The 17,376-nt window shown below is 32.1% G+C and overlaps 1 protein-coding gene across 1 annotated transcript in view; it reads right to left on the minus strand.

Moving 5' to 3' along the window:
- LOC128215223 (ocellar opsin-like) overlaps positions 1-14,910 on the minus strand; it is a 77,030-nt gene extending 62,120 nt beyond the window's left edge. The window contains exons 1-2 of the mRNA XM_052921929.1: positions 14,675-14,910; positions 11,668-11,813 (exon numbers count right to left, since the gene is read on the minus strand). Of these exons, the coding sequence (XP_052777889.1) occupies positions 11,668-11,813; positions 14,675-14,829 (301 nt within the window). The 5' untranslated portion in view covers positions 14,830-14,910. The remainder of the gene's footprint in view (positions 1-11,667; positions 11,814-14,674) is intronic.
- Positions 14,911-17,376: the final 2,466 nt, after the last annotated feature.

Genomic DNA, 17,376 nt, shown 5'->3' on the forward strand with positions numbered 1-17,376 from the left:
ATAATATCAAAAGCACAGGCCACGCGCCTATCTAGGAGTGGAATTTCAATAGAACACTTGAAAAAAGTATATTCAAGATCGGGCCTAGATGGTATGCAGGCTGTATTGAAAGATCGGGGCGCAGGGAAATTTTACACAAAAGTGGCATCAGCGCTTGATGCAGTTTTTAGCGAGAATATAATTAATTTAAATTAGAATCGATCATGGCTTCTGAGTTTATCCCAGTTTTAATAGGTTCATAATAACCGTAAATTCTTGTTTCAATTCTGTAGATATATTTCAGGCAGTAAGAATTTGATTTTCCCACTATTTTCTGATATTCTACTTAGTTCTGATACTGGAAAATATTTAATTAAAAATAAAAAAGATACAGATACCATCGTTTATGGACGAATACAACGTTCCATCCACAACTATTCTCATGCATCAAATAAACCAATGGCGTCACTAACTTGACGTGTTTTATATTGACGTTGACGGTGGCGTTGAAATCACGCTAACTCTATCAATTTTCTTAGGTTACTAATATCTTTTAGCAATTAACCTCACCGTCAATTTTTTATTTTTTTACATAATTGTATTCATTATTCCGTTCCGTTTCCTATGATTAAATAAAAACATACCCTACCCGAGTTCGTTTTCGAGATAAATACGTCAAATTCACCGATGGGTATCTGTTTTTGGCGATTTCTTATTAAAGCCTTTTTGTCATAAAACTTAAAATTAATTATTTTTTTCTTAAATACTTATACTAAAATTATAGGATTATTTATTCATCGTACAATAAATTATATTTCCGATTTTTTTTTTGTAAAAAAAGCCGTAAAGTTATATTTTTTTACGGTTTTATCAAAGTTAGCGCCAAATAGCACGTGTACGCTAGGTGGCGCTGTAAATCAACAAAAGACGAGATTTAAAAAAAAAATTACACCTCGTTAAAGTAGAGTCATTGACGATTGTTTGTTCCAAGTTTCATTGAAATCGGCCGACATTCATATTTTTCGGAGTAACGTGGTCATGTACCTTAAATATATATGTATGTGTTTTTTTTAATTATGTTTTACATCATTGTCCTATTACATGTACTCATTATTGATGGTAATAATGTATTGAATTAAATTTTATTAAATCTAATCTACATGGGCTTGCATTATAATATATAAAGCTATAAACATACTCTAAACTATTTGTGTTCAAATATTTCTTCTCTTTACCCAAGCAAAAATATTCCAGACTGACCCGTGCTGCTAATAATGATTATGACCAGCAAACTGATTTCCAATGACCCCATTACCCAGCATGTGTTAATTCCCCCTGTCAATCACAGACCAGTTCTCCAGGACTACCGATCTAGGTCTTTAAAGCTGAATCTTTTCAACAAATGTTGATATTTCCTCAATTTTTTTAATACCATACTACATTAGCGTGAACAGCGTGTTGTTTTATTCTAGGTCCAGTGGTTAAGGTGTTGTTTTATATTTGTTCTGCACTTTCGATGTCATAGAGTACAATTGTGATTAAATAAGTGTTTACAGATGTCTTCCCGGGAAAACTATTTAAAACAAAATCTTTTCAATTAAAAATGCAAATCATTAGTTTGTAACGCAACGTAGACTTTCACGTATTCAGAAAGTCACGTGATATGCAAATTTCGTAGGATGTTTTTTCTTTTAATTTGTATGGTTGTGACCCGTATTGACTCATGTAAGAATCCCTTTGAAGTCATGTGATTCCTCACCCAGGTCTAATAGGCAATCATTTTTCAAAGCATTCAACTATGACCTAGAAGTCAGTAACTAAATATTGTTTAAAATAAATCATAAACGAATTATTACATTTAACTGTGGCCTAGAAGTCAGTAGCTGAATTATGCTAACAATAAATTTTGTATATATAATACGTTGAAGTGAACATAATTCAAAACATAATGGGGCATATAGAAATGCTAGTTAATGATAATATAAGTACCTTAGTACCTATAATTTTAATCTTTTAAGGACATAAGAGTTCCCGGTTGACAATTCCAACAGTAAAACTTAAATAAACCCTTAGCATTTTCAAATTGCAGTTAAAATAAAGACATACGATTCATTTTTAAGGTTTACTTAACACAAAAGCAAAGAAAGGAAAAAAGGAAATTAATGCAATTCAATTTTAACATTAAAACAAATTTGCCAAAAAATAATTCAATTATGTCTGTCTCTTACAAAAAAATGTTTTATAATACATAATTTATTATGCTGCACTATAAAGCTATTATATTGCGCTTTTTCATGCTTTGCATCATTGGTGTTCTGGTTATAATTAAAACCACATCATCGTTAGCGTATGCATATATAGTAACGCCCTATAGTGTGATCAGTACGCCAAATTTGTTATGTTGCAGTAATTTTCAAACAACAGTATTTTTTTTATATTTCTATTAGACTCGTTCGTTCCAGTATTAGCCCGCTGTGAGCTGTTTTTGTCCTCTAGTTTTCAAATACTTATATTAAAGATGAGTAAGTGTTTATCTGTTACATTCCTGATGGTATTATTCAATTATTGACGCGAACATTTATAGACATAATAGTTCAGCTTTGGAAATTGGGAAACCGATGTCAAAGACACCGCCGTTTCATGAGATAATTTGTCATAAAGTAATATGTTTTTCGAGCTTACCCTTTGCATAAGCACTTGTTTAACGTAATTTGGAATCCCACAAAGCATTTGCTAGCTGTGGATTTAGTAGATCATTTAATGGATGACTTTGACAGGCGTTTTGTACCAAGACTATTGCAATCAGATCATCGTGTACTATTATGTAGCAGTTCGTTCATTAACAAACTATTTTATTACAAGATTAATGGTATGTCGTTGTTCCGTAGTAAAAATGACATTGGTAACCGTGAGGTTTGGATATCCAATAGTTATCTCTGCAGATGCACGTGACATATTCAGTGTCATGAACAGCGTAAACCTGTTACTTTACTACTTTCTGGTAACAGTCGACCATTTGCTAGGGTCAGGTTCCACGGTGTTTTATCGTCATTTACATTGGGCAAGGGAATTATCTGATAGGAGTTATGCTTTCCCTGACTTTCCCAGGCATTTGATTTAAATGTTTCTTTCGGCCTTTCTATGTTTCTCCGTCACAACATACAAATTAACTTATCTTTATTCGTTCATTTTCACTTCTTAGCGGACTTTGCGATATGCCTTTTGCACAGACATGTGGTATCAGCTGTGGTATTGATTCAATACAAACAGATTAAATAATTGACTTGAGGATACATATATCAGACTGCATGTAAGTAAATTTCAAATTCAACTAATAAGTAAGATAAAAGCAGAAAAACAAAGCTGTTGTGAAAAGATGTGAACTTAAGTAATAAAGCTGAATATTAAAGTTTAAGTTACCAGGCAATAAAACACAAGCACAACCTAAACCATCCTGACTTCTTTAATCTGGGAACTACAAATTATTGTTTTGAGATGTACAGGTTATGTCAATGTTTGTTCTGCTGATTTGTTCCTGTGGTTTTCAATAAATTATATTCTTAACACGTTAATTCAAATGATAGTCGTTGTTTTTTCCTTAAAAATAGAATAAGAATTAAGATAATTAAATCACCTTCAATAGTTGATAATATTGGATAATTTCAAGACTCGGTAAATTTTCACAACTAAAATTCCTAATTCCGCTAGTAAATAAGCACATTATTTATGCGAAAAGCTACAGAAACAAGCTCAGTAGCAAAAAGTAAACATACACCCTGTTTAATGGCAACGGGTAAACGCCAAAGACATAGAACACAAAATCACAAACAAAAAACATGGAAGAACAGCACAAAACTCCACAAGCAGCACATGCATACATACTATATATAAAAAAACTAGGTATGTTTATCAAGGATTGTTAGGTGCTACCGCCTTGGAACGGTCAGTTAAATGTAAATTTACAAGGGGTTTAAACCAGTTTAAGTGCACAAACCTCACTCTTATCCCAACAAATGAATCCTAAATAACAAACATTTTATTCAATTTGGTAAAAATCTAAACGTCATGTTTTGCACTTTATGTTTAGGAAGAACGCGCACCAATTTATTGTGTTTAGTACTTTTGTAGCATGAAATAAAGTTATAGTTTATGTCTGAATTGATATACGCACAAGACAAAATAATCTCTCCAGAAGTAAACAGTAGTTTGACAGCTTAAACTATGCCTACTTTCTGTCACTATTTCAAGCTGCTTGTAATATATAGATAGATACATGCTGATTAACAGTGGAGTAGCTTGGAACAAAGCCTGTCTGAAATTGTTAAATAGCCGTTATGGGGAAAGAAGTTGAACAAAATTAATATTTATGCAAAATTCGTTCCAGTACCTAACTTGAAATACTCAACAGAGATGATGGACAGTAATTGCCGACATCTTTGGCATCTTACTTCTTAAAACTCGCGCAGACATGAGTCAGTTTCCATTGGTAAGAGACTTCACCAGATTGAAGGGAGTAATTAAACTGGTTTTGATGGGGCTGTAAAATTTCGTTTGCTATCTGCCTTAGAACATAGCTGTTTACCGAGTCCAGTCATATTGTCTTGCCAATTTTCAAAACCTTTATAGAGTCAAGAACATCATGGCAGAACATATCAAAATAAGAAAAGATTCGCCAGGTATACTAAGAAGGGTTCGTGATGGAAAAAAGTTATTTAGACGATTTGCCTTGCAATTGATAATTACGTTTAATAAATTCTGTATTGAATGAAAGAACATCTTCAAAAGAAAGTATATACAATCTTTGGTCAGGATTTACTTTTAATTAACTATGGTTTTAGTTCTGCAGAAAATATATCTGCCTGTTTTTGTAACTAAATGTTTCACTCTTACAGTTGAATTATGGATCAGTTGTCGAATGATTAGCAAATGTCTGACGCATACAAGTGAAACACTATTGAGCATGATCGTATGTGTACGTCATAAACCCTATTACAAAACTATTTACAATACTTACATTACAAGTAAGATTCAACGGGAAATGTACCACAACATTTATGTTTTGAGTCTCTCGTTCACCCTTACCTTAAGGAGTATTCATATTGTATCATTTTTTCACAAGACGTTTCTTTTCAATACTGTTACAGAAATCTATATTGTGTATGTTGTGTATTTTGGGTTTATGTTCATTACCTTTTTAAAGTTTTACCGGCCGCATTCAAACAAAAGTTGTTGTTTTTTTATTTTAATAAGATAAAACATGATGCTTCTAATGCTCTTTGAAGAAAAAGCAACATAATCTTTAGTAATCCGCTTATTATCGTTCTTAGACCGATATCTCCTGTTCGAGATGAAAAGGGTGAGATATTATGTAACAATTACTAGACAGGTGGTTCAATGACGAGACGTGTTTTTAGCTTAGCTTTCTTCGCTTTCTTTTATCTCTAAATAAGACAAGCGCCACGCGTACAAATCACTTGATCCGTCGTCGATATTTTGAAGTTAGGTAAACACAGTATTTCTTTTTTTTAAAGATGTTTTTTTTATATATATTTTTGGATAACCAACATGGTTACATTAGGCATTGTATACTCATACAATCAATGCCTCGAAATTGGCTTTTTATGAACACACATTGAAGTTAATGAGCTGAAAGCATTAGTTTTGTCATTTGTTTAGTATTATCATCCATGACTTAAACAAACCCCAAACTAAAATATATATCATGGTGCTTCGTCACGTGAGCTTGTTATATAATGCCTTCTTTTTCTATTATACTTTATTTTCAAAATTAACTTTAATAACAAATACTGCAGGGAAACGAAAATAGATAATTGATACATTTAAACACATTTCCCCTCATGATAAGTTTATTTATTTAAACCTCTTACTTAACAGTACTTTATAATACGTAATTTATCATGACGTACTTTAAGCTATTTCATGGCGCCTGCTCATGCTTCGAATCTATTGGTTTTCTTGTTATGATTTAAATTATATCGTCTATAAAGTATCCACATTAAGGAACGCCTTAAAGTGCGATCAGTTTGCCAACTTGTTGTGTTGCAGCATTTTTTAAACTTCTATTAGACTCGTTTGTTCCAGTATTAGCCCGCTGGAATTATTTTTGTCCTCTAGTTTTCCAATACTTATATTAAAGATGACTGAATATTTATCTGTAACATTCTTGAGGGTATTATCCAAGTATTTACGAGAACGTTCATAGACAGAATATTTCAGCTTTCGGGATAGGGCAGCCACAGTTTTATGAGATAATTGTCATGTAGTTATGTTTTTTCGGGCCAACTCTTTGCATTAGCACTTGATAAATGTAATTTTGAAATCCCACAAAGCATAAAATGCAACGTCGGTACTGATTAACCCGATTTGTATAAGCAAATCAATTTTATAGAATACATGTAGAATTAAATATTTGTTCGAGACGTTGCTGCATTAATGTCCGATATAATTTGCGCTTGGATAATGTTATAGAAAACCATCATACAAACTTCCAAAACTTTGATTTCAAATAACCGGGAATAGTTTAAAGTTTTCAATTAAAAACAAACTAAATAGCGATAAAAGTGACATGAAAGTGTGATCTGTGACCAGTTTGATAGCGACATTGTTTTGTTTTTTTTCGTTGTAGTGTTTATGTTGCAATATTTACTGCTGGCAGGGTAATGAGTCATACCCTTGCTCTGTACTCTTTCGATTATACTATGAATGAAGGTTTGATTATACTTATTTGGAGGCCCTTATTTTAGATCCGTTATCCTGGTCCATTAGACAGGCACTATTTATAGTAAATGTTTGGCGACAACAATCGTAATTTCCATTCTGTCTTCAGTGCGCAAAAAGATGTCTGACTGACCGTTTTACTGTTTTTCTTGGGAATATAGATGGCATTATTTAGTAAATTGATGTTTTTGTATTTTAGCTTATCCTTGACCCATATGTTATGTTACATTTTATTTGCAAAATGTTTTTTTTTTTCTGTGTTTTTTTTATCATTTTTCTGTAAAAGTAATGAAAACCAGATCATTTTTGCTTTGAAACTTTCATCAATGTTTTCCTTTAGTTTGATTGAGCAATAATTAATCCTTTTTTTGCAATCAGTGTTTAATTAGACATGACATGAAACTAATACCTGTTTGCGTGTGCGTAACTATATTATACCACTATCAAATTTAAGTTAATTGTTTATTTCAGAAAACCATTGAAAGTAGTACGTTGAAATTTGATCGGTGTGATGTTGAAACTAACAGTTATTGAAGAGGTAGTACAAAGTGACATTGTATAATTGTAATATATTTAATATGTTTATGAAACAAATATACATTCTGTTCTTCTTCTGATATTTAATGGATTCGGATTTCTTATTTTTGCGCTATGGTAGTGCTACACCAAATGGTTTGTGTTGCTTCTTGAGCTTGACCAAGCGTTTAATAAGATATAACAGAATGCTTCTAATGCTCTTTGAAGAAAGAGAATATTAACCTTGTGTTACTTAGTACTTATTCTCGTTCTTTCACCAATATCACCTGTTAGAGATGAAAAGAGTGAGATATCATGGACGTAACAATCACTCGACAGTTGGTTCAATAAACAGACATGTTGTTTACTGAACACTTTTCACTTTCTTTATATCTCTAAATGTGACAAGCGCAACCCGTACAAATCACTGAGTCCATCGCCAATATTGAAAAGTTAGTTGACAGCAGTATTTCTATTTTTTTTTTTTAAATGTTTCTTATATTTCTTGGATAACCAACATGGTTTCACTGTAAACACACACCATTAAAATTTAGAAACGCAGTAATCCTTCGAAACTAGCTTTTTATGGAAACATAAATATTATATTAACAATATACCGCGTATCTTCAAACTTTGGCCTTTATTGTTTTCGTACAAACCGAAAATGTAACACGCATTCCTGATTTACCTTAAACGGTTCGACACTCTTATTAGTTCTTAGTTCCCATTTCATGTGAGCTTGCAATATAACACGTTCTTTTACCATAATACATCATTCCACACTGTCTCGGAAACCATATTTCTGTTTAAGGTAACAACGACCTTTTCCCTAAAACACACGTCACAAGGTATATTTCCACATGAGCGTGTTAAACACAAAGATTCACCCGTTTGCAATAATTTCGATTTTTCGTATTCAAACATTCTCATCCTTGAAATATACTAACCAACTCGAAATGTTTTGCCAATATTTGTGCTCTAAACAAAGTTGTATCAGTATGAAACATTATTTTGGTTTAGCGGTGGTACCATAGGGTTTCTTCTATACATGTATACTGACATGACACTGTTTAATGTTCTCATAATCACATTGTCAGGGCCTAAAATATCATTTTAGCAACTGCAATTATTGAAGCAAAATTTGTAAATCCAAGCAGTGTAAATTTCACCCCAATGTAGATTGTCATAGCCAAATTCATCATTTACATGAAGCATTTATGTTCTTGGGAATGGACATAGAAAACGATAACATCAACTGATCAAGTGTATTGTTTAACACGTTTTTGAAATTTATTGGCAAACAATACTGATATCATAGAAATACTTTTACTGTTCATATTCACAGTTTAGAGCTTTACATGTATTTGTCATTATTATACTGTTGATTGTTACCTGTACTTCAGATAATGCTTTACAAACCTTCAATTTAACTCCTGTCTGGTTTATTGTGATAATTTTACTTCATGATTTTCCTATAAAAATTGCATTCAAAGTTCATGTTTTCAACTACATTTGTACTGAATATTCTTTTTAGTGCTATTGGTACACCATAGTTTTCAATGGGTGGACTACTTTAGAAGGTAAAGATCAGCCATCTTTTTAATGTTTTTTAACCTGGTAAAAAGTAAAAAAAATACTATATGATCTCGTAATTGGAACAATTTATTACAAGACATTTCACATCTTTACCTTGTCTTTGTTTTAAAACAATGATCCAGTTATGTTTGTTGTTGGTGTTATATGGTGAATAGGAAGCAGCATATATGACAATATGATTTCTTTGTGTAATGTTATATACATATACATATATATTACTGATAACCTGTTATGTTGATGCTTTTAATGTTTTTGAAAAGTTTGAGACATTAAAGCTCAATAGTTTTCGAGTTATGTATCTTTCCTTTTTCCCTTCCCCCACCCACGTAGTAATCGATGAAGGCCCTTAAGCACACTTTCCCCAATAATTAATTTATTTATTTTATTCTCTTACTTAACAGTTCTTTATTATACGTAATAAGTACAAGTGCTTATGCGTATGTATCACTTGATTCGTCGCCGATATTGTGAATTAAGGTGACAGTTTTTCTTTTTTTTATAATATGGTATTAAACAAACATACACGTTGTAATGACTCGACACTAGCTTTTTTATGGAACTACAAATATCATTTAAATAATGCTTCGCGTGTCCTCAATCTATTACCTATATTTTGTTCGTACCAATTAAAACTGTAATCCACATTTATGATTTACCTTACAAGGTTTGACACTGTAATTCGTTCTTATTTGAAGTTCAGCTGAAACTATTAATTTTGTCATTTGTTTAGTTTATCAAAAATGTCTTAAACCCCACCCCAAACTGAAATGTATATCGTGGTTATATGTGACCATGCAATAAAATGCGTTCCTTCACTATTTTACATTATTTCACATAGTGTCGGAAAACATATTTCTGTTTAAGGTATCAACGATCTTATCCTAAAACCCAGGTCCTAAGGTACATTTCAATATAAACGTTTAATTGGCCAATTTTCACCCCTATGCAATATCTTTCTTTAGATTCATTGAGCAAAAAGATTGTGTGTTATTTTCTGTTCAAACTTCAGCATCCATGTCTTGTACTAACCATGTATTTCGAGGTACATCTTCAAGTGAACTTGCAATAAAACACTTTCTTTCACTATTGTGCATTATTCCACATAGTCTCGGAAACGATTTTCTATTCAAACATTAGCATCCTTGATGCAACTACCCAGTCCGAAATAGCATGCAAATATTTGTGCTGTAAACAAAACCTTATCAGTATAGAACATTATTTTGTTAATCACCAGAAGCCCAATACTTGTTTGAAACAAAAGTTCATTTCATTTTTTTTTTTTTTTTTTTTTGTCTTAATTGGTTCTTTCGACGTTCCAATCCAAGGATATTTATCATTCCTGGCTTAGAGCGCGAAACTCATTCTGCTTCAATTAGCCGAGATAGTATAAGAGCAATATTTCTATCATAGTGACAATAAACATTTATCATCTGTGTGGTATATAGACGTAAACTGTTGAAGAGCTCATTAGTAAAATTACAGGATTTATATACGAAAGAACATTTATTACGCTGAAAGTAATGGTTGTCATTAGAAGGAATATCGTAAAACAAATAATTTAAAATCAGATTGCAGTTATGTAAAGGCAGGACTGTAAGCAAAGGCCTAATACAGGCTCTATTCAAAGATTGTAAATAACTATCCGTACAATATGAAGTCAACGTACACGTTAGTTCAGGGCAATTCAACCAGTAATAATTTAAAGAACATACATAAAATTATAATAATTGATGAACGCAAAAGATCATTAAAGTTCTGTATTATGATCACATGCTATTCTGTTCGTACTTGAGTGTTCTGAGGTTGATGCCTTGGTGAATGATTCTAAACTTTTACGCCAAAGAAACGTCACTTTGTTCTTAAATGTTTTCTGAAGAAGTACGTATATTAGTGGATTTAACACAGTTGAAACTTTAGCAAACACAGCTGGTATCGTTGTAACCGTGCGATTTATACCTTTAGAATCGCCAAATAATCCAATAAGGGCTACCATTGAGTATGGTAACCAGGAAATACAGAACACAGTCACGGATATCACAGTTACTTTGGCGATTCTCACTTCCGTTTTCACATGTTTTCTTTCTTTACACATGCGTCTTAAGGCACTGTCGTCTCGCAGCATTCCTTCTCTTGCTTGAAAATATGTTCTTTCATGTTCTCTCACAGTTAAGTAAATTCGGGAATAACAAGTCACTATTATAACCAACGGAAACGCAAAGAACATGATCTGAATAAACACATTGTACACTATATTATTGATACTTCTTGTAAAGAAATCAAATGTGCAAAATATTTCTGAGCCATCCTGTACATACTTGCCAAATCCCAACACCGGGGCTAATGCAGATGTAAAAGAAATAAGAAAGATAAGCACAATGCTACAGAAGGAGAAACTTTTGCTCCCGGATCGACGCTCAGCGGCATGTCGTGATATCACGATGTATCGGTCAATGGCTAAAGCTGTTAGTGAATGGATGCCGCTGAAGCCAACAAACGCACCGGAGAAAGCATTTCCATTGCACACTAAAAAGAAAAGGAGAATGCTATAGGTTTGGCATTTTATATTCAGGATTTAATAATAACAATATTTTTTATTGTATTCGACTGTTTTCTTTATACATATTTTATATCCGCATTTTCCTTATATAAGCTAAATGTTTTAATTTCACCAAACAGTCAACAAATAACCGGACAACATAAAATCTAGTTAATTTTACATGTTATCCTAGTATATAGGTATTATGTGAGCAAAAAACATGACGGAATATCATACTCATGAATACATTAAACATCCTATCTGTATGAATGCTCTTGTTTGTGATCTGAAAAATGACCTACCAAATTCCTGGACAGGTCGTGGGTACTTGGACAGATCGACGATGCAACGGATAATGATGTTTGGAAGACAAAGGACACACATCAGGAGACTCGCACCAGTTAAATTCAACAGCAGAATATTTGGGGTCGTACGCAAACTTTTGTACCTGAAATGATTTTTTAAAATTGTATAAATTGGAACTCCAATTAATCCTGGCCAATTTGTTGTGTCGTTTTTCGAGGTTCTATTTAGAAAGTCTCTTTTTTCAATCGTTGTATGCTACTGTGTTCACTTTCCTAAAGAAGGATACATGGTGGGTAACTTTTAGTTCGTGAAAGTTTTTCGTGTGTTTTTCTTTCTTTTGGATACATGAAAGCTTAACTCTGTTAAAATGTTTAAAAGTGTAACGAGTGAATTATTATACATTCTATTATAATTGAAATAAGCATTTGAAAGTTGACAAATGGAAATTTGCACATACCAATAGCAACAAAAATTTATCAGTTTTTATTTAAAGGGTGCTACTCGTTAAACAAACTATTACGACATACTCTTTCACTTTCAAAACATCTATACACAGGCACGCGCGCGCACACGCACATGTGCACGCACATGCATACCAACTGACACACACCTATAAACATATATATATAAACATATATATATATATATTCATATACGACACATGGCAAAACACAATAAGCAAACAACAATTGATAGATACTAATCAGCATTTGGCTATTCAAACGCTGCTATCGAATGCTTTTTAATCACAAGAGAGTAGTCCTCCAAAAAAAACAACAGTATTATTACGAAACATGTTGGTATTGTTTGCAATTTGTTGTTTCTTTTGGTTTTCTATCCAACTTAAGATGAAGACACCTTTTTTTGAAATGGAACATATTATGCTTTGAATCATTTGTGCATGCAGTGCATTTTAAAATGCAAGCGAAATCTTTACAGACTCAGCGCTATAAATGTTTTATTTGCAATATTTAACCGCTCTTAAACATAGTACGTTCATTGCTGATTGATAACGGTAAATTGGCTATGATTTGCCTTTTATGTTCCATATCACTCCTTTGTCAAACAGAGCGATCTTGTTTTGCAGACTCATTCTAATATGCGTTGTCGGAGATAATATGTTCATCAATATATTCATTTGAATCACATCATAGAAGCTGTTCAAAATATACAAAGCGCAAATTGTCATATATGAACGATGTACCTTAACAATAAACCATGTGGGCTGTCATTCTATGTTTAGTCACAGACTTTTATGTCTTTTAATTTCCCGATAACTTAAAATAAATATAGTAAGACCGTTATCTGCTTTATTGTTGAGGGTCATATGAAATAATATTCACACTTAATCTCAGTTGACCGATAACGTGCAGTGGATCAGAAATTTATCATGCATGTAACACAGATGAAAGTAACTTGTTTATGTGGTCTGTAGAGCAAATACTTGATCAAACGAAATCAGTTATTTGCACCGGTAACAGATAGCCTACTTTTATCTGGAAACAAAATTTATCATTTCTAAATTAATTTAACTACAAAGGCCAAGCTCTGAGGAAAACTAAATCATTCAAACACATTATAAAGAAAGAAATCCTGATAATAACAACTCGTCACAAAGATTCAACTTATATCACGTTATGGTCATGCTGGTGACTAAAACTACAGAAACGAATGTTCAATACTTTTATAAATGCGACCTAGGAGTATGGCCATGTAGTATTTATGTGTTATTTTGAAACAGGTAAATTATGCTGAGCCAAAACATATGCTCGTAATCATGTAAAATTATGTATTAATGTACTTATACTCATTCATCTTGCTAATACTATGCGTGTTGTGCAGAAATACTATATTTGCCGATTGGGACCATCTGGTGTCTAGTCCCTATAACATGACTGAATATTATGGTACGCTCTTGTTCCTACAGAGACTAATTGCTTAAGGAATAATTCCTGCTCAAAAACAACGAGAACAGTCTTCTGATAATAAATACAAACGTCACATTAATGCATTGCCTTTCGTAAGTTCTTCAAGTAATTCATTAAACCATTCATCTGTGTAAAATAAAGATTTTGTAATTCTTAAACTAACTTTGAAATGGAATATTTGAATTCGTTACACATTCTTCCCAAAAAGTTCAACCCTTGTGCTACAACCTTTGCAAACAACTTTCTTGAATGCACATAATCGATTTTCACAGCTTCAATACGAACTAAAATATTGTGTTGTTATTGTAGGTATGTTTGTTTTTTCTGTCATGATAGTCCGTTGCCTTTATCATTTGATGTTAGTAAAATTTGAAAATACATGTAAATAAAAAAGTCCAGCAAGATGACTTACTAGAACAGAAATACCCTGTTAATCGAACTGATGTGGAATTTCCATAACGTGGTTGATATAATTCGTATTGAAAGTCTGTTGAAACACAATATAAAGATTCACCAGTTTCTTCACTTAAAAATAAAACACTGTTTAATCGTTCGTGAAATTACTGTTCTTGAAATAGAAATGATAATGAAAACATATCATGATTGTTATCCAAAATTGAGTTGTTTTTTCATTTTTGGAGAAAGTTTTTGGATGTTCTCTCCATTATGTGTATTTTCAAACAAATGTATTGCATTCTGATTGTGATCTCAGAATCGATGATATTCTTTCGAAAAAATATGAAATCCTCATCCATTGCGTTTAATATGATAACACGTGTACAAAACATATTTGCCGAGATTGATGCTAGAATTACTGAGCAGCTGAGAGGCTAGAGGCGCGAATTTTATGTTAACCACGATCATTAATTAAACATTGCCATTTAACTATTCAGGTTCAAAAGGAATGTTTTTCAACAATGATCGATTTGTGAGTGGCGAGTTACTTTTAAATGTTCTTAATATTTTTTTCAACTCATAAACAAAATGGAGTACGATAAAAAATCATCGGGGCATATGAAAATATTTCTAATATAGTTTTTCTACCACCGTCTTAACACATAAATACAAAACTTACTTGATGAAGAGAAATATCACCAGAGAGTTGCCAAGATTTCCAACAATGAGCGTCAACACTATGACAAGAAAAATAACGATGTATGTTCCTAATCCAAGTGGAGGATAAAGTCTCCAACGTTCCAGTTGATTTGGAAGATTAGCACTGTCGTTCATTATTGTTCATCCACCTTAGCAGTTATAGACAACTGTTTATATGTGTGCAAGTAAAACGTGCCTACAAGCAATATCTGTTATTGCATAGCGAAGATGTAACTACCAGTATATAAACTTCAGACTGTATTAATAGAATACATAGCGAACATCAATTGAATTATCCAAAAACACTGATATTCTTACATAGAACATCATGCCTCCCTGTTAAATGGTTTTCAGCACTGCTGGAGAATTAATAAAAACGCGTGTATATATTGGCTTGGCTACAATGCTACAGGAGATTATCCGAATAAAATATCGATAAAAGAGGTATGGTGACAGACGTATTACAATGTGTTCGTATTTGCTCTTATTACACAAATTGTACAAAATAATTTGCTATTGCTGATGATGCTTTATATCATTGAATGTAAAAGACGTAAACAAATAGACAAGAAATGTATCTTTCAGAAAACATGAACACACACGTTATTGTCAGTATATGAGATATATACATGGCATTTTCAGTGGAGTAAAACTATACAAGCATCTCATCCAATCGAAATAATAAGAGCCTTATATTATAATATCGAAGGAAGTCGAATATTGGGTGCAATAATTTGTTATATTTGTGCGCTATAAATATTTGGTTTAGAAACAAGTAAGACAAAGTTTAATTTGCTTAACGGTCATACAAAACATGTTCATAGTAGGCGTATTGTATTTTCATTTCCCTGTTTTACTTACTAGACTTATTTTGGCAGTTTCCATATGAATATTAACAAAATGTTTAGATATTTAAACAATAGCTAAACAGCTCATCTGAAAGCTATATTTTGTGTTATTTAGTTTTATTTGCAACTAGGTATTACAGCAATAGAACGCGTTGAATGGGCGTAATACAACATGATTTATTTATGTATTGTCCGATAATACCAAAAAAACACTTGCCAATGAAGAAAATGGGCTGTAATATAAGTGTAGCGATGTCTTTTTTTAATGTTCACAACAATTCAAACGATCAATTTATTAAAAAATATTGTGAATGCCAAACACATTCCAGTATTCTTTAAAGATGCACTCTTACTCGTATGAGACTTAGTAGATCACAGCAAATCTTTTATCACTCACCAATCATTAAATATTGTTGCGTTTTCAGCTGTTAAATACACGGCTAATATCTTGTTATAAGAATTTAATATTTTCCTTATATAAATCATTTAGTAAGTAGTTAAAGGTTAATCATTCAAAATTTATGTTTGTTATACATGTGTTTATATTTTGATTTTGTCACTTTAAGTGTACTATGCGTTGTAACTTTTGTAACGTTTAATTCTAAAAGCATCCATGTTTGGCAAATTATAATCCATACCCGTTAGAAATTAAGTACTTTGGCAGTATCACTTCAGTATATCGTGTACTGTTTCAAGTTTCTCATGCAACTATTAACAAAGGTTTATAGACATATTTGGTACCGATTTATATGTTCAACTGCAGCTTCTGTGTGCTCGGATGCGCATTCGCTCTATTTATTATTTTCATTGGATTTGTTAACATTAAATAATTATGTAGGTGTGTTGTTTGTGCTCTGTTTGGCCCAAAGATTACATTTTTTATGACAACATATTTTTAAGTATACCATTGTCTGAATGGAAACAAAAATAATAATGAATTTGTTATATTGGTGACTGGCAGCTTCATGAAGTTTCACAGTACATGCAATAAATCAGTATCGCTAATAGTGTTAACATAACGAAGTCAATACTAGTCAGAAAATCCACGAGTCGGAATGGAACCCACGACAACCACGGTGAAAGCGCTTTGCATCGAAATGATGTCGACTTTTAGATTCAAATATCTGATATATACATAATAAGAATTTTGAAAGCGATGGGATCCATGTTTTCTTTGGTATTATTTCAATTTAAGTAGTTTAAGTAATAGACCAAGATAATGTCAAAAATTAAACTGTTAAAGAATACGAAAAAATCCTAAATAGGTAATTTAATACTAGGTCTTGAAAGAAAAAAAAAGTAATACAAGCTACCTGGTTTATCCAAATAAGCAAATTGGCCATTTAATCTATTTATGCATAATTACTCAACTCTATCAATTCGAATGATACAGATTGTATATACGATTACAAAGAATAAACATTTATAATATCAAACTTAAAATAACAAGCTTGTACAATGAATATGCCACCATAAAACCATTAACACAGGATACATTTACTTATATCTTACACTGTAGCAGGACTGCAAGAAATTGCTAAATATTCATATTGAGGGAATGTTAATACTGTCAAATTCAAAATACTTACAAATGTACCTTATTCACGGTAATTTCATCAGTTGAAAATGGATATACAGGTATATTGAATATCGCTACACTTTGAAACTATTATCTTGATCACATACTATTATGTTGGTCAGTGTTATAAAGTGGACGCTATGCAAACAGCATTAAATACTTTAGGGAACTAAGCTGTCACTTGGGCTTTAATTGCTTCTTAAGAAGTACGTATTTAAGTGGGTCTTACACTGTTGACACTTTAGCAAACAAGCT

The sequence above is a fragment of the Mya arenaria genome, chromosome 13, assembly GCF_026914265.1.
Source record: "Mya arenaria isolate MELC-2E11 chromosome 13, ASM2691426v1".
Classification (NCBI taxonomy): domain Eukaryota; kingdom Metazoa; phylum Mollusca; class Bivalvia; order Myida; family Myidae; genus Mya; species Mya arenaria.